Source organism: Cheilinus undulatus, linkage group 8 (assembly GCF_018320785.1).
Source record: "Cheilinus undulatus linkage group 8, ASM1832078v1, whole genome shotgun sequence".
Lineage (NCBI taxonomy): Eukaryota > Metazoa > Chordata > Actinopteri > Labriformes > Labridae > Cheilinus > Cheilinus undulatus.
The window spans coordinates 19070184-19089301 of NC_054872.1; the positions used below are offsets into that span (position 1 = coordinate 19070184).

Sequence of the window (19118 nt, forward strand, 5' to 3'; positions counted from 1 at the left end):
ACCAACAATAGAAAGTTGTGATGCTGTTGAAGTAGTCCTGAGTATAGAGCAGTGTTTTACAGTGCAGGTAGTTAAAGACTGCAATAATGCAGGTGGAACCGGGAGATATTGCCTAATATTCATACCACCTTTTTTTTCCCTTTGCTCCGTGCAGTAATGGTATTTTATCCAGGTATTTCAAGATTAAAAGACTCCAACCTACTTTTATAAGTCTATCAGTTTGTTCAATTCTATGTGACCACACCTGTGGTTTAAGTTTCATTTCTTCCCTGCTGAGACGTCTCAAGCTTCTGCTGACAACACCATATTTCCTGATGGGGACATTTACAATAAAAGCACTCTTACAAAATGAATAAAGTGGATTTTAATTGTAAAGAACTTGTTAGAATAACTTTTTATAACTGACTTAACTGAGCTTTAGCAGGGATACTGGCCAGTGGAGATACTGTGTTTGTAGTACTGTATGTACTGTGTTCAGTCACCACAGCCTGCTTCTTTGGGTCATCATGGACCCTAAACATTATGTTTCTTGATTTGAAACACAATGTACGACAGTGTATTGGGGCCACCCTAAAAGATTAAAAAAACAAGAGAATCTGTAAATTTTTGAGAAAAAGGGCATACATTTTGACATAATAAAGTTTTACATTTACTAGAAACCAAAATCTGAGTTTTGGAGGGGAAAAAACACTTGTAATTCCCAAGTTGGAAAGTCTTCAATTATAACAACAGAAACTCCGAACATTTTCCATTTTTCTATGGCAAAAGTTACGACAGCGTAAAGTCAAAAATGTACAAAAAAAAAAAAGAAAAAAAACACTGAAAAAGTGTTTTGATTTTTGGCTTTTCAATCTTAAAAACTTAGCCCATTTACATTTATGACTTTCAAAGTCAAAAATTAGTATTTTTTTGTAGAGTTCTGACTATTCAAACTTGAGAATTTTGAGTCTATTTTTGAAAATAACAGATCCTCTTCACTGTTTTTTATCCTTTAAAGTGGCTCTAACATGCTCTCGTCATAATTGATTGCTTATACATCAGAATTTTAGCAACAATGTATGAATGAAGGCCTATTATGTTGGGATTTTGTCAATAAAAAGTTGCTATTTAATTTTTCCAAGTGGGTCCTGGGGGGCTTAATTTTTTGTAGTTAAGTGTGTGTGTGTGTGTGTGTGGGAGGCCTAGGCAAAAAGATTGGGAACCTCTGCAGTTGTTTAAGCTGTTATGATATGAATCACTGCAGCACTGGGCTCAAGAAAAACTGTGTTGATCCATTGCAGCACACAGCTTTTGTCATAGCTCCAAACAGGCCAACAGAGACGCCCTCTGAGGTCAGGACATTAAATTTTGTTGCAGTTATTACTGACATAAGACTTGGAGAGGAAACAACACGTTTGTGGTGGAAATTATACCAGTGACAATACATACAGATTTACCGCCCACTACTAAATGCAGGCGATTGATAATGTACACGCACAATCAGACCCTTACAGAAAACTGTTGTCCCTGAAATGTTAAATTACTCAGTCTTGCTTTGAAAATGATGAATACTTACACTGTTCAGCAGAAAGGATCTGCATGGACATGTCTTCAGCTCTTCTCTACCTCCTCTGCAGCCAAAAAAGACAGCTGACCAAAAGATCATGCAGCATGACAGTGAAGGTAAGTTTTCATCCATACATGAGAGAGAACGAGGGATGGGTTTTGCTTCTCAGAAAAGTGCACACAGGTTTCCTCCTCCTGTGTTTGCCTCCAGTATCAACACTGCCTCAAGTAAACACCTTCAGTAGGTGTCACCTTTTGTCAACAGCCATCATTTTAACACTGAAACTACATCCCTGCATCATAAAACCAAGAAGCCAAATTATGCCAATTCTTAAGGAAAAATGGGAAAGCAGCGCATTGTTGCTGCATACCAAACATTTATGATATCATTTTTTAAGACAAATGTCTACATTATTACTGTATTTGCAGTAACATGATAATCCCATAAAAGAAGCAAACGTACACTCTACTGTTCTGTTAAATGTATAATTAAAAAGCGTTCATTAGTATTGCTCCATCTGCAGAACAGCCATCAAAACCTGCGAGCACATCCATTGAAGAGAAGCGTTATGGTGATATTCTCCCTGTCCCTAAAGCAGCCAAGCATCCTTTATGTCCCTCGAGTCAAGGAGCGACCAGCACGCACACACAACATCCCCCGCCCCACCTTTAATGCTAAGCTCCACCCCCAATGACTTTCTCTAACAAGCGATTGGCTGACGTATGGGGGAGAGGTTGACGGCGATTGGACGGGTGATGGAGCGGAACCTTGCTTCCCTATGCATCAGTGCTCTCCAGGAAAAGATCAGGGTCGGAGAGGGAGAGAGGACAAAGATGATGATGATGTGGGAATGATGTGAGGGATGGAGGAGGGGAGGAGGCTGATGATGTGGAGAAGAGAGGGATGAGGAGAAGAGGAAAAAATGGAGACATGGATGCTGAAAATGAGCTCTGCTTACTGATATGCTTCCAAATGTTGCATGCAAAAAAATCCTTCACTTTTTTCCTTGCAGAAATAGAAGATTCAGATGAAAACACTACACAAGACATGACAAAGAAATATAAAAATCTGACTTTGGAGAAGTCCTTTAAGAAATGTTGCCAAAAATATACAATTTAGAGGGATAATCATGTATTTATGTGTGTGATTTTACAATGAGGGCCAGTGTTCAACTATGCATATACATGAGAAAAAGCATGATTAGTGAAACTAATAATTTAGAGAAGTGTCGTTATATCCCTTCAATGTTCAGGTGTTGCATGCTTGGGTAATGTTAGCATAACTAAACATAAGGCCTAACTGTCAGTTATGTGATATTTAGATTCTGTTTCTGTGTAACACATAGTATAATATAGTAGAGCACTGTAGTTATTTGATGCCAAATGGTTGTTTAATGCCTTCTATGGCTGTGAACAGGGATGGCCCTGAGTATTTTAGCACCTGAGACAGGATTATCCCCGCACCCCATGCAGTTTTTCAGCCAAGTAAACTTAATATTGCCTTAATTACATTCCATTTCAGCATATTTATATGCTATCTGATATTTCAGTTTAATTCTGGGTTACTACAGTTGTGGAGCTGAATTTTTTTAATAATCAATCACTATTTTGTTGACATTTCATGCTTTGTGGGCTCCTAATATAATAAAATACAGGCACATAAATGCATATGCGTACGTTTATCTTACCTATTATTAATGGTTTAACTGCAATCACACAAAAGTTTGGACGGTTTAATCAACATTATCTTCACTTTTTAATTCTCATTGTCTTCTGATCTCACTTCCTTTCTCCTTTGTTCATCTGCCACTATCTTTATTCTATTCAGGCACTACATATGTGCCTATAATCATGATGAAGAAACTAAGCAACGCCATTAATTGACATTCTCAAATTTACTTCTACATCTAACTTCTTACCATTACTGATGCTTACAATCAGAAAGCATGAAGGGTTTTTTTCACAAGGATTTGACAACTCTGACATTTTCTCCTCTTCTAGGAGGCTCATGGATGTTTTATAATAAGTTTCCGGCTTTTCTCACAATGTTCTGGGCTTACGCCAGTGTCCTCTACAGCAGTGGTTTCCAAAGTGGCAGTCAGGACCCCCAGGGGGGTCGCAAGACAGTGAAGGAGGGTCGTGGGATGCTTTTCAAAAAAAACAAAAAAAAAACCAGAAATTTAAAATGAGTTAAAATCATACGTTTTATATATTATTGTAAAAATGTTGTTAGAAAGGTTGGGGTACCCAATCTCTGATGCTGTTATTTTGGGGGTCACCAGCTGAAAGTTTGGGAATCCCTGCTCTGCAGCTTGGCACCCTACATTATCACCTAAATCTATGCCTTAAGCGAGCCCTTAAGTTTGTGTCAGACTACATAAAAATGTAACTTTACCATATTAATTTTGCTTCTTTTCATGCTTGTATAAATCTATTTGTGAGCAAGGGCTGACACAAAAAGATCCCAAAAATATGTAGAAAATACCTTAACAGAACAAAGAACAAAAGTCTGTTAAAGTAGTCTGCTGTTGATCACTTCAGCTGACACCTACCCTGCTGTAGCAGTTTAAAGTATTAAACAGAATTAACTAGTCTTGTTTCTGATGGTCTGGTTTGCAGGTCATACTGAAGCTCCAGTGGTAATCTTGGTTTGTTTCATAACCAGCTCAATCTCCTCACAGCAGCTTTAAGACAATGCAGACACATGTACAGGAGATTTGTAGCTATGGAACAAAATGGGCAGGAAAACAACTTTTCATCACTGAAAAGTATTTATTTTGTTGGATTGCTCAGTTTTCAATTCAGATATTAACATCTCTAGTAAAACAGTTGGAACTGTTTCATGTACAGCACTAAAACAATTTAAAGTTGAGTCCAACAGTCATTATTTTGGAGTACACGTGTTCAAGAATGTGTCTGGGTATTTTTTTTTTTCAAATGAAAATATTACATTAATAAACTCCTTTTGATTAAATCGGCATGTTGTAAGGAGTACAAAACTTTTCCAAATGTCTTCCAACAGCTCTTTTTGGATTCAATTGTCTTGTCATTTGCGGCCCTGGGAAATATAGCCGGGCCTTTAACAGATATCATTATGTTGATATCCTGTGACAGGAGGATGCAAGCTGTGCTCTCTCTAAAACCAACACAGCCAGTGTTCCGCAGCATGATCCAATTAAGGCCGTCTGCACAAACACATACACACAAACACTTACGCACAAACTAGAGGTCAGGATGCACACAGGCATGCACTTCCAAATGAACTGCATGCGAAGAGACACACACAAAGGTGCACACAAACATGACACAAACACAGTCCAGCTGTCTCCATGTTAGACACCACAGGGCGTCTAACTGGCTTTCCTCTCTTTCATCCGATCCACTTTGTGTACGCGATTATGTGTGAGTGTGTGGGAGTCAGAAAGAGGGAGAGAAAGAACCTCACCTTAGAGTTTAACTCAGAGGACAGTTTTGGAAAATTGTAGCAATCATAAAGCGTTTGATCGTTTGAACACTTCTAAACCCATATCTTTCCACTATGATAGAAACTGTTGCAATCTAATAACAAATGAGAGAAAAAAGGTATACCAAGATGAGATACGAACTAAAGAGGCTGTCATGCAGCTGGAGAACACACCAGACTCTTTATAATGGGCCTGTTCATCAACAACAAACACACAATGTATTCTCAAGGTTCATCTGTCACTATATACCTTAAATCTTCCTTCAAGACCTGGTGCCTACAAGGTGCAAAGAGCCGCCCTAATTGTGTTACAGCTACTGAACCCCAGTGCCAAATATCAATATTGACTTTTTTTTAAGTATGCTCTTTCCCTGCCATTTTGGTTACCACCTAACTACTTAAAGATTCTGTTAAATGTTTAAGTATGCTGGTAGACAAGGCGTCAAACCATGTCACCTGAGCCACATGAAATGCTTGGTCAAACTTGATACTGCACTGCAGGAGTTGTTTTTACACTATGGGAGTGTTAAATGTATTACCTGCTATCAGAGTGTAAAATGCTTTCATGATCAAATTTTCTTTCTACAAAAAAAATCACCAACTCACCAAACCTCTGAGTTGCTCATATCACATTTTACATTATCATGTTTTATTATGTCAAATGTTTGAATCATGTCAAATGGTATTGTATACTATCAGATCTTATTGTAACCAAATGGATCAAATCCTATTTTATTGTATCTTATTGTCTTGTATCATTTCCTATCATATTATTTTGTATCTTATCATGTTGACACGGTATCATACTATGTAGTACTGTACAGCACTGTATCACATCCTATTGTGTTGTATCATATTGTATTGTACTGCATTGTATAGTATTGTATCTGATTGTGTTATATCGTATCCCATCCTATCATATGGTATTGTATTGCACTGAACCGTGTTATATCGTATCATACTATATTTTGTTGCATCTAGGGATGTCTCAATCAGCATTTTAGGCTCAGATCCCGATCTGATATTTCAATATTAAGTGTCAACAGATTCTGAGTGCTGATCCGATACTCATATTTGCCTACATAAAAATTTGTTTTTTGCTTACAAAAATAACAAACACAGAATGACTAATAGATGTCTCAAGCTTATTCCATTTAACTTAGTACAATCAACATTGTTGTAAAACACATACAACCAAATTTCTTCTCAGAATGGTGTGATAGCTCTGTTTCACTTTGATAATAAGTAAAAAATAAAGTTATATATTGCCTAAGTGCAGTGTTTATATTAACTCAGACAAGAATAAAAAATCTACATGAATGGTCAAAACAGCTTGACCAGAGCAGTCAGAAAGCACACGTGTATTTAAAAAAAGTGAATTCAAATAACCTCAGTTCCACTTAACAGTGATGTAAACAGCCTCAATAGTCACAATAACAAATCATTTGAAGAAATTAAAAAAAAAAATACTACCGGTGTATTTCACTTGAGTATGTTAGTGACAACAAAAAACTGAACTCAAAAATGAACTCAAACCATCTAAACTCCACTTTAGTGGTGTTAACAGTTTGAGTTGAATAAGCACAGAATCAAAAACAAATGAATAAGACAGATTCAAAACAACAATCCCTGTCAAAATGTAGCAGCTTAATCTGAGACATGGACCAAAACACTGACTACCATTACAGTAAGATAAGGTAAGACTTTACTGATCCCCAGAGGGAAAATTCTGGAAAGCCTGGATTTCAAATACAAGGCACACTTGATATTACAGTGACATTTCTAAAGCATAACTGGAGCTGCTACAGGAGTTTGTCCTCCCTCATTCTCATTTCTTTACCTACTGTTACCTTAAAATGGTTCTTGTTTAGGAAAACCAGCATCTCCATCACCTCTTCTGTCATCTTTTTTTTTCCTTATCACTCTCTCAAGGGTATTTATCTTTCCTCTGAAAGTCCAGAGTTTGATGCTTCAGTGTAGCAATCTTCTTCTCTGTTGCTATGGTGAAGTCACTGTATTCTGTTGCACGATCAATGAAAAAATGCTTATATCTGCTCAGGTCCAATACATGAGATCACCTGGATATATCGCATCATACTGTGTTGTATCATATTGTATTATAGTACAGTGCTAACCCACAGTGCAGCAACACAAGCATCACTGAATTTTATCAGGAGTAAAGGAAGTGCACACGCTTTTGTAAACATTGGTAGATAGATGGTCAGCATCTGTGCATAATCATGCCTCCAATCAAAGAAATGTAAGTCATGTCTCTGATAGCAGGCATGTATGCAAATTACAGGAAAATCATGTTTTTTTAATGCATGCTTAGTTCAAATGAAGTTCAGACAATCTTTTTGCTAAGCTGTGATGCTGAACATACACACAATGGGCTGTAGACTTCAGTCCTTTCTCCAGCCTGGTTTTCAGCATCTTGCTGCACCACTGAGGTCCATTTTATATCTCTCTGAATACATGTCTGAACATACAAGTCCATGTTTATCTCAAAAATAATTTGGCAGTACATAAGAAGAGAAGAAAAAGCACTGGAGCAAATAAAGAAACACCTGAACAAGAGAGAAAAGAGGGAAATCATGAATGAGTAAACAAATTTAGTCAAATACACAAGACCACATTCAGAATCACACCAAATAGAGTTTAGTCTTCCCCACCCTGGCCTCTGCAGGGGAGAATTAAAAAAAATACCCAATGAACTCCAGAGAAAACCACTTCCTCTGCTGCTTAAAGCGTGTGTGTGCGTGCTGCTATGCATGTGTGTATGACTGAGTGAGTATGCCTGCCTGCTCATACCCGCAGAGCACATGGTTAGCATTCAAAGCCCAATTCAATAGGAACCACACAGCGAGCTCGGTAGGGGCAGAGATGAGAGATTGAGTTCACAGCTGAATTAAACTGAACAGAAACATATGGATAAGAGGAGAGGAGAGGAGAGGACTCTAAATCCTTTGCTTTCTCTCGTTTCAATTTCATATATTCATCTATTTTCAGGCCCAAAACAAGGACTGAAAATCCTACAATCTAATTCACCACACTATGCATGCTGAATAATATTAGTACAGCAAAAGATCCTACCAGAGATCATCCTGATTGAACAGGCAGTTGGCTACTGTAGCAGATTATCTTGGACAGAGAGCCAGAGCATATCAGGGAACAGTCCAACTATTTACTCTGAGCATGATGAGTCGGGAAATCCATATGTGGGACAAACGTGTTTTTGGGACACTTGTGAGTTTTCAGTTAAGTGTCTTGTAGGAGTTTGTATTTTGTCACTTTCAAACACATGCCTTGTAAAGAATGGGTGCAAGGTATATAACTGCATGACTAATCCTTATATTGGGTTGGTTATTTAGAATGGTGCTTTTTCATTTTTCATTGTTCATAAAGCCTAAAGATGGAATTAAATAATGCAGAGTTCTGGTCAAACCTAGAGGAGTGACAAAGAAAGTTTGACAGGAAAGTTTCTGTTGAAGTGAAAGTGCTCGTGTTGCAGGATGTGTCCAGGCCTGTGTGTGGCACTGTGTAACATGAAAGGAACAGGTGAGTGCCGACAGATTGGTAAAGAGAAGAGGATTTATGTTGGTACAAAGGTTAAAGTTTAAACAGGGATGAGTCTAGAGACATGCAGGCATCAATCAGCACGACTCTAAGGCTAAAAGGTTTCAAACAATCTATCCTAATTCTGTCTGGACTCTGATCAAACACCATAAACTGGGATGAGAGATAATAATGATTTAGTCATTATTCCTTATTTAGCCGATTACATTCATTACATTTATTACAATACAAAAGAATAAAGAAAGAAATAAACAAATGTATGGGCAAGTAAGATTCAAAACAAACATTCATACTTTCATTAATATGTGTGCAATTCAGTAATTCAGTAATTTGCTGTGTGAAAATCATGAGGGAAAAAAGAAGATGATGCACGGGCAATTGTCCTGCATTTTTTTACACATCCACTTGCTGTGGCATTATGGCAAACACAGCACTATGCCAACTATCCCTCTTTTTTCCGCGTGCACAAGTCATACTTTATTTATGATTTACTTAAAATTCAGCACCCTCACGTCTTTGTTGCAGCGTATTTTTCAAAAGCCTCCAGCATCTCGAAGCGTTAAATAAGCCTACATTTTGAAAAATAGGTACCAGCCAAATAGAAACACGTTTCTCGAAAAAAAAACAAACATGGAGGATGATCCAAATCCCAGGCAGTCCTGGCATGGGTTACAGTTGCAGCTAAAATAAAAAGACAAGGAAAAGTATCAGATGAAATCCCGGCTCAGATGGGGGTAGGTTATAGTTTCACCCTTTCACTCTGATTGTTTGCTGTGAAATATCAAACGTGTTTGGATTACAATTTGAGTCCAAGGAGGCTCTGACACAATAATTAGTGACACTAATGTGTTCCTGTAAAGCATCCTTGGGTTTCCCGAGAGGCGCTATATAAATTCAAAATATTATTATTATTATTATTATTATTATTATTATTATTATTATTACAGCAGTGATCATGTGGACACCACACACACTTGGCTTGAGGATTTTTTGGATAAATTATCATTTGTGACAAACCTGAACTTAGGACAGATCCCCCTGAGGGGGTAAATCTAGCCAACAGTCTGGCTTAAAACCATGGAATGTGCCTGCCTAAACTGGCACCAATTGATCTGGTCATTATGCCTCCATCCAACAGGCAAAATTTAGAAGCATTGCTGGTTTATAAAGAATTATTTTATAACTTATTCAGGCGTTAGAGATCGGTATATTGCAAATGCTCTTATTGCAATAATGACTAAACTACCAAGAAGTAGTCAACAGATAAGTGAAAATCTGTAAATCACTTTAGAGACAAAAAAGTACAATTTAATTTCACAGCTTTTACTGTTTTCCATGACTTGAAGAAATTGTGGTCTAAAAATTGAAAAAGAGAGACGCCATATCTTCTGTAGAAATGGCTTGTTCTGTCCTTATTCTGGGCATTTTATCGAGTACTGCCTTCTGTAGCCTTCTTTTGGCCAAAGATTCAGATGGTGTTATCTCTGGTCTAAACCTTTTCTCAGCCTAAATTAGGCTGCAAGTTTCCATAGAAACAGTGATGATGATTTATGATTTATGGTTAAACCAACTGATATGACTTGGTTACGTAATACCACTCTGCCAACTCTACCTCAGTTTCATCTACCTCGTCTCATCCATTATTTTCTATGTGGTGAAGACGTGTCATACATTATTGCTAACATATCAGCTCTCATATACCAGGCATTTTCTCTACATATAGCTTTAAGTCCGTGAGACTGAAGATAACAGGACCAAGCTCAGAAAAAGCCCAGTATTTCTAATAAAAACGTGAAAAAGAAGAAAAAGACAGCGAGAGTGCTTCTGGTATCCATCAAACCACTAATGCTCAGTACGATGCACTTAAATGTTTGTGGCCCTATGAGTAACACGCCTTTGATATTTTTCAATCCATTTTAAGTGCCTGGACTTGGACCATATATATATATCAATGTTTTTTGGTCTTAAGTTTCCCCATCTTTCATTTCTAAAGCATGCTGGCCAATCAAGCTATCTTTGGAAGAACAAACAGGAAGGAATCAGCTAAAGTTGCATCAAATCCTTTAAAAGGAAGCAACAAAGACATCCAAAATCAGCAAATCTCACTGACACAGGACCAAAATTTCAACATTATTGAGAAAAAGATGTAGCTATTACAGAGACAGAGGGAGGAAAAAATCTGAAAAGACACAGAGTGCATGGTTGGCAGAAGGCAAAAAATAATAATACATGCTTTCACACTAAGAGACTAAAATAGCTAAAAAATCTGTGCATATATTAGAGTGTTTAGTCAGCCTTTCTTAGAATACACTCATGCACTAACAGACTCACACGCCCAGAGAAAAACGCACATGTCCATAAATATTCACTCAGAAAGGGGGAGGAATTACTAATATTTTGCCATCGTGTCAACAGCACTCCATCTACAGAAAACGCCACATCAGCTAGAATAAGTGCAAGATGTAATAACCTCCATTTTTCAGAGATTTTGCACACCTGCAATTTCATGTTATACTTTAACAAAACACTTGAGGCAATTTGTTTAGCTGACCCTTAATTCGACAGCAAGTTAATTTAGTTCAGAGTAGTTGAAAATGAACAATCAGCCATAAATGTCCAAAGCAACCTGATTACCTCTGATTCACTGAGAACAGCTCATGAATTTCTGACTGATTCACACAGAAATACTAATAGACACCACTGTAGCTCTCATTTTTGCGAGTGTGCCTCAAGGGTTGTTGGGCAAAAGGCCTGTGCAAAGGATTTGTCTGGCACATCCCAACCATTTCCCATTAACACACATTCAAATTCTGGCAAATGGTAATAATAGGCCAAGCCGTCGATTGAAAACAGTCTTTTAAAATGTTCATCCCTGAATGACCCAATTGGGAAACATCAGGTCAGAAGTGTGTCAAACACACGAGGCTTACAGAGGGAAACACAATCCAGTGATGATGTTTTTTACTGTGCGATTCATCCATCCCCGACTCCCTCCTCCTGCCACACTTTAATACTAATGCTCACATAATATCTTTAAAAACACTTTATGTGCTCACTTTAAGAATCATAACTCAATGTACTCTCTGCCCCTGACATAGATTACACCAAGCTTTCCAATTTAATTCAGAATTTCATGGAAAAGCTTCAAACACTTACAATGCATTCAGCCCAAGACAGATTTAGTTGAATAATCTATGGGAAGGATGTTGAGCCAGTCATTTAGGATCATCTGAAGGCATTTCCTTACATGGACCACTTAACTGGCCTGTTTATATCCCAAAAACAAATCAGCCTGGGGAAAGTGGAGTACTTATAGTAAGTATGGATGACCTGGGGTATCGGGGATGTTAGCCCACAAGTCACGGTTTCTGGCTGAAGCTACAAAGAAGCTCAAGTTTAATGGGATTTGATGTCACTGATGAAACATAACATTTCACTTTAACTGAGCATTTTGACTGTCATCCTCTTATGCACTGGCTGTTAAGCCCCTTTGACTCATGCATTGCTCTAATGTTGTCAAAATAGTTGATAATTTGATATTTTCAATGCACTCTCCTTAATTCTAATTATTAATAACATTGAAAGTACAGGTGCTTTAAGAACGCTTCAAATGATCTGCCATATTTTTAACCAAAAGGTGATCTGATTAATAGAGAGAGAGAGAACTGTTGAAATGTAACATATGTCCACTGATCACATTATTGGGTATTCCAGTTCAACTGCTCATTAAAGCAAACATCAAATAGCCAAGGTCAAGACAATGCGCTGAAGTTTAACTAGCCAACACAACGGTCAAATCCAGATCCCTTTGGTTGTAAATTATGAGTTGGTTGAAGAATCGTTTTATCAGCTCAGGTCTACAATCCCAGTCAACTCCATCTGACCTGTGAAGCAGCTGCCAGCCACTAGTAGCCATTGTAGTTGTTCTTTAATGACTACTACTTTGCTTACACAATGCTCTTTATTCTGAGGTTTCCAGTACATGAGCTACAGTTTCCTCCAAGGAGAAATAAAGAGTGTTTTAATCATCTGCTGCATGAGGCAAAGATACAGCTGGCCTACATGGAGCTTGAATCTCATCTTCAAACATAAACGCTTGGTTCCCAGCTTTAACTGAATGCTCACGTCTCAAATAGGAAATTATATTTCAAATTTCTACAAGAGCAACCCATTTAAGTAATCTCTGAGATGAGCGGTAAGGCATATTGATAGTACTTTTAAGCATGGGCAATAAACAGATCGCGTGCTACATCCAGAGGAAAATCTCTCTGGTTCCCCAAGACTGTGTGATAATCACGCTTACCTGAGGTTTGACCTGGACCGTCCAGTTTGGATTCACATTTTGGAAGGGAGCAGTCTAAAAGAGAGAGAGAGAGAGAGACAGAGAGAGAGAGAGAGAGAAAAAAAAAGAAATTAGAGGAAGTTTATTGAAGGAAATAAAAAGTCAGGATACTGTCATGTGGCCCACTAGAGCAGCACCACAGCCTTTAGGATGTTTTACTGTCAGTACTTTGAGCTTTATGATTACAGGGTTCAAATGAGAGAGACAGAGAGAGCAGCTCTTTGATCCAGGAATCTGAAAAGTCCCTCCCTGAGACTAAACAGCTTAAACATGCTGCATACAGATGCATGTGCACACCCACACACTGTAGGCGTACACTCACATGCAAGCATTAATGAACATAGGCTGAACATGGGTTAACATAAGCTAGAGAGGACAAACTGGGGGCTCAACATACAAGTCAAAGTGTCTGTATAGATCAAGATAATAGATCCGTCTTCACTTAATCTCTCTTCTGTGCTCTCACACTCTGTCACAAACACACACCCTCACGCATTCATGTGTGACTGAGCACACCAGCTGATAAGGGAGTGAATCATTTAAAGACGCACAGTATGATAGATTTTTGCATCACAGTAATGCTCTAGGATTCATCATGGGGTGGATTAAATGTTAAGAGTAATGGCTTCAGTGTTGCCCTTGAATCAGGTTTTATTTATCGTTATTTTGCATTATTTTAGAGCTTTTTGTGCCTTTCTTGATTGGCTGGATGGTCAGAGAAGTTGGAAACAGGGATAAGGGATAAGGGGATGGCTTGCTGGATGACACTGAGGATGGGAGTCAGACACAGAGGTGTACCTTTAGTTTTAGTATGGGCATGGGATACAACCACTTCATAAAAATTTAAGAAGATATTTAGCTAGACTTATATAAAATATAATCTTTCATGATAGTTATAATAGTTTATGATACTGAATGTGGACACAAATCTCTCAAAATTGAAATAAAGTTACAAATTTCTTATTTCTAGCATAAGGATCACCTCAGCACTGTTGATTTAATAAAATCTTTAAAATGGGCTTTTACTAATCCTTACATCAATGATTCATATCTTATATTTAGAAAATTCATCCAAAATTAATAACTCAACCAACTACATTTGAGTTTTTTCTTGGTATTAGGAGATGATGTGGGCAGAGATCTCTTGTGACGACCTTAACTTACACCCTGATCTCAAAGACTGCCCAGATACTTAATTTGGGTTTACGCACACTTTGTATCTGGCAGCAGACTGAAAAAGTCCTTTCTGGGTCACTCATCAGTAGGACATTATAGTGGCCTGAGATAACAGAGAGGAAAGGAAGGGCAGCTTAGCTCTTCCCCGCTTTGACTTCTGCTGGCTGCTCGTCTGAAAAGAACAGCCTGGCATATGTTGCTGCCTAACAGGGATTACAGGAGGCACCTGTTCACACCCATTTTATACAGTGAAGAGTGGATAAAGTGTGTTTGGTTGAGTGAAAGAGCTCATCCTCTTACAGAAATGTCAGGACCTTACATGTGTTTGGCATCTCTCCTCTGATTGCAAGGTGTGTTAAAATCTCCAGCAAAGTCTTTAAAAGGAGGTTGAATTACAGATGATGGTTAGTTACTCTCTGAACAGATTGTTCAGCAGCATGTCACCTTTAAAGACCAGAGGTGAAAATAAGGTACCATGCAGAGGTTATGAGGACAGGAGACAGAAAGTGATGGAGAGGAAAAGCAGAAGTAATCCACATAGTCACAGTGAAGGTGCCTCCCAGTTCATGACTCAAAACCCGGCTCTGGCAAGCTTGTGTGTTTTTTGTTTGTTTGCTAGGAACTTTTTCATGATTTGGAGCTATTGTGTTTGTCTTTTATCTGGATAACAAAGGAGCATGTCTATGTGGACTATGGGTGATGGAAATCTTCCTTCTCTGATAAATGGACAGTGGGCATCTATACATACTAGCACTCAATCCACTTGCATTATTTACTAAGGGTGAGTACTGGCAAGAACCTCACGATACGATACGCATCACGATACTTGGGTCACGATATGATAGTATCACGATATATCAGGATATCATGATATTGTGATATATTGCGATATTCTACACAGTTAACTAAGAAAAAGATAGAGATGATGTATATATAAGTCACACAATGCATTGGTGGTGTTCCCGCTATATTTCACAGCAGCACAACAGAGCCTGCAAACGGCATTTCCTTTCTTTAACTTGCTGTTTGTGCTCACACAAACATGTGAGCAAGTTGTATTTTACGAACAACTCGGCTAAAATATGAATGTTTATTTTTTACCAAAAAATCGATATTAAGAGTTGAAGTATCGATATTGTATCGGTTGTCAAAGTATCGCGATTATATTGCCATATCGATATTTTTTCACAGCTCTATTATTTACATACTTACAGTCTGTGATTTCATTAATGTATCTTATGTTGTTTCTATGGCATGTCTTATATGACTATGATAAGAGGACTTATGAGCTCATATATGGGCTTGTTATATAAAAAGGTCTTCTTAAATGGGCAATAAAGCATTGTCTTATTTTTTTTCTTCCTGTATAGGCTGAGAGAACCAAACCAGGACTAATGGGATAGCTTTCATTTTAAATCATAAAAAGTAAACTTAGGATAACAAGTAAGGAAATTTTCATTTGGCAGATTTCTTTGTTGGAACAACGCTTCTTGAAAAATTTAACACCATTGGAAAGTCGATTTATTTCCCTCTCAAATAACGCCACATTTGTAAGGAACATGCATTTGTAGGATGAGCAGCAGAGCTGAGTATGTGGGTTGCGACCATAGAAAAATTTGCCAAATCTTCTCTGCCAATTCAAAACAGCTTATTCTGCTGTTGACTGTTGCATGGTGGATTGGATGATTGAAGTCTGAAGAAACAAGACATTGGCAATTTAACTGTTAATAATTTATTTAACAAACAGGAGCCTCAGTAGTGTGCAGAAGAACCATACACAGCCACAACAGCCTCACAACAGCTCATCCCACAAATGCATTACAAATGTGGCACCATTAAAAAGGAACATAAAGAGGCTATCAGACAGTATAAGATTTATTGCCAATACATATTGTTACAACAAAGAAATAATCTACCAAACATATTTTTACATACAAGTTTACATACAAACATTTGAAAGGTAAAACTGCTTAAGGGTTCCCAAAATAATGTAAAGAATGCCAAGCCAATTTTTCCACCCACTGCACAAATCAAATATTCCTATTTTCAGATACTGTTTCTTTAAAAAAAATAAAAAAGTACTCTACATTTTATTCTTATTGGCAGTAGTGGTTTAGATTTTGGATTGGGGGAATTTATATTACTTTTAACTTGGTATACTCACAGGATTTAGCTCAGGCCAGATGACGTGCAGTGGTGGGCTAGAAATGGCCTACAGACTTCTATTTAGTGTTGACAGCACTATGCTATCTGGTGGCACCGTCCTTTTTATCATTACACATAACTGCTGATGATTAGCAAGCATTCTGGGTGATTTCCTATAACACTCAGTTTAAAGTGTGCCACTTAAAATCTGTTTGCAGGGTCATGTAGCCTCAGCACTTCACTCTATAGCTCCAGTCCAATAAATGTCGTGACATCCTACCCTAGAAGTGAGGGTAAAGTATGGGTAAAGCACTCAAATTCTTCTGATGGTATGATTAAAACTGAAAATCTTCCTGGAGTTTCAACGAGGGAAAAACGTAAGGAGGCTATTCCGCTTTAGGAAAACTGTGGAATACCCCTTTATGCAGAATGTTCTGCAAGAAAACTGGGACAGGTTACTAATCAGGAATGTTTATAAATTAAAGAAATTCAACTCTAGCTGAAGATAAAAGACATCTTCAGTTAGAGTTAAATCGTGCACTCACTGCTTAATCTTAAAATTGTGAAACATTTAAGTCATGGCCTTTACTTTGATGTTTAAACCTTCAGTGTGGAGGTGTCCAAACTTTTTCACTTAGGGCCACACATAAAAAGGCTTTCTTGGCTGCTTTAAAATACCTCACCTTTTATGTACTAAAGATAGCTAAACTAATTCAGTGTAGGTTAAGATAAAGTTACCAAGTATGCTTAAAGAAAAAAGCATACCGCACATCTTTCCATAAATGGCTAACAAGACAGATAGACTGTCTTTGCAGTTTATTCCTGTGTCTGCATTGTAAAGGAGATCTGATGTCTTTACGCCTTGAGACATTCAAAACGATATGTGCCCACATCTGTCAATTCACATTGCGAGCTAAATATCACAGCTTTGAATTGGACTATTTTTGAAGATTTTGGGGTGGCCACACAGATTTCAGGGCACCCCCTAGTCTGCACCAGCTAACACTGGATCTGCCCCTGGTCAGGGTGAAAAAAACACTACATCCAGCAGAGAGGAGAGACACTGACAGCCCAGCTGCACAATCAGAAAAGTAAATAGCATGAAGTTGCCAAATTTGATCAGAATATGCTATATGCTTTGTAACTCAGACCTTAAGAGAGAACATAATGGAGCTTTAAAGTGTGGTTTGTGCTGCTGTTTGCTGTTGTAATCCTTATGGCATTATTCATCAGGCATTATGAATCAAGATATCGATGCTATTCTGGGTGTCAGTATGTTCACCACCTATAATGTCATCTTTATATAGTCATGAAGAAAAATACTTCAATGAATTCTCTTTGTCAAAATGTTTGTTTACAGCATAAACACAGTGGGACTATTGAGTCTCTACGTACAATACAGTCAAGCAGCTTCATCATCTGATGTTGGCTATATTTCATTTGATTTTTAGAATTTGCTGCAAGCCAATCAAAAATGGACCACAGGCCACATTTGACCCCAGATTCTAACCTTCATTGCTTGCATGTTCAACCAAATAAAGCCTCTCAAAGAGCAGATTGGCTGTGTTTCTTTTCAGACAGAACTGCTTTAATGATAACCTGTGCCAGCCAATACAGTAGCATGGGGTGTTAAGTTTGATCCTCAACCTATTTTATCTGGAGCCAGAGAGGCCGAGCGGCAGTTTAGCCCTCCTAAGCCAGAGGAGCACTGGGCTGGCACTGTTCACACGACAGGGATCAGAGTGTGCTGCTGTCTTCAAAGCAAAGGGGAATGCTACAGAGCGACTACACAGTTTCTGTTGGACAGACTGAGCACAGCTGTTGACAGAAGACAAGCAGTCTCAGGCAGCACACAAGCTGACACATGTATGCAAACACACGCACTGTAGAGTGGGCTTTCATTTAACCAAAGCTTACTCTGGGCTCTGCTTTTTCAGGTTTTTGTTGTTCAAGCATTATAACTTGGTGGCTAAAAACCTAAAACGTTGCATAATAAAAGACAAGCATTTCAGAGAGTGTCAGTCTGGTATTTGAAGTTGCAAAGATGCAGCTGGTCAAGAACAAGTGTGCTACTATCCATGAGAGAAATTATTTTATAGAAACTTTATACCGCATTTGGAGGAAATTTCCCCAAATTAAAAAGCTACAAAGATAAAAGTAATGCAGAAAATTTAATTCGTTTAAGTGTGTTGACACACTCTTACACACTCTGGCAAGTGATTCATGAATGAATGAATTAAACACATCCTGTCTGTTGACTTACTGACACTACACCCCTCCTGGATGAGAAGTTTGTAAAACCTGAGCATCAAAACTCTGGGGGGAACTTTTTTAGTGTTATTCTTAAAAACGGGAGACACAAAGCATTGTGGGAGGCCTGTGACTTCAGACACCAGATCCAGATGTTTCCTTGGTCTAAGCTGCAGGGAAGGGGAGAGAAGATAGGGGAAGAGACTGGGAGGGGAAACATCTGCTTTGGGGGCATGTGGAGAGAGGAGAAAGGTCAAAGACGGATGAAGTAGGAATGCAGCAAAACTCTGGTAAACATCTTTTTCATACAAAAATATATGTTAATGGAAACTGATACTGCAAACTTATCAGTCATGTTTAAATACTGCACTTTATGCCTCCTTTCCAGTATTGATTCCCCTACTTTGGAAAGAAAAAGAAGCAAGCATGGCAGATTTATTTTTGAGAAGAACTAGCCTCATGTCAATTGAAATGTGTTTTAGCATTTGCCATGGAGTCTGTGTTATTAATATTACACAATACCGCGTTAAAGAGGGATAACACATTGATTTCATTACTTAAATTATCATTGTTGTTTCGTTTTGCATGTTATTAATAGTCTGGCAGTGAATGCTCCAATTA

The 19118-nt window shown here is 38.1% G+C and overlaps 1 protein-coding gene across 3 annotated transcripts in view; it reads right to left on the minus strand.

Annotated features, from left to right (window-relative positions):
* Positions 1–19118, minus strand: part of triob (trio Rho guanine nucleotide exchange factor b) — a 173541-nt gene that overhangs the window by 139026 nt on the left and 15397 nt on the right. For all 3 annotated transcript variants that reach the window (XM_041793001.1, XM_041793000.1, XM_041793003.1), the window contains exon 2: positions 12888–12941. Coding sequence is in view for 2 of the 3 variants with exons in the window: in XM_041793000.1 (XP_041648934.1) it covers positions 12888–12941 (54 nt within the window). In the remaining variant the exon portion in view is untranslated. The remainder of the gene's footprint in view (positions 1–12887; positions 12942–19118) is intronic.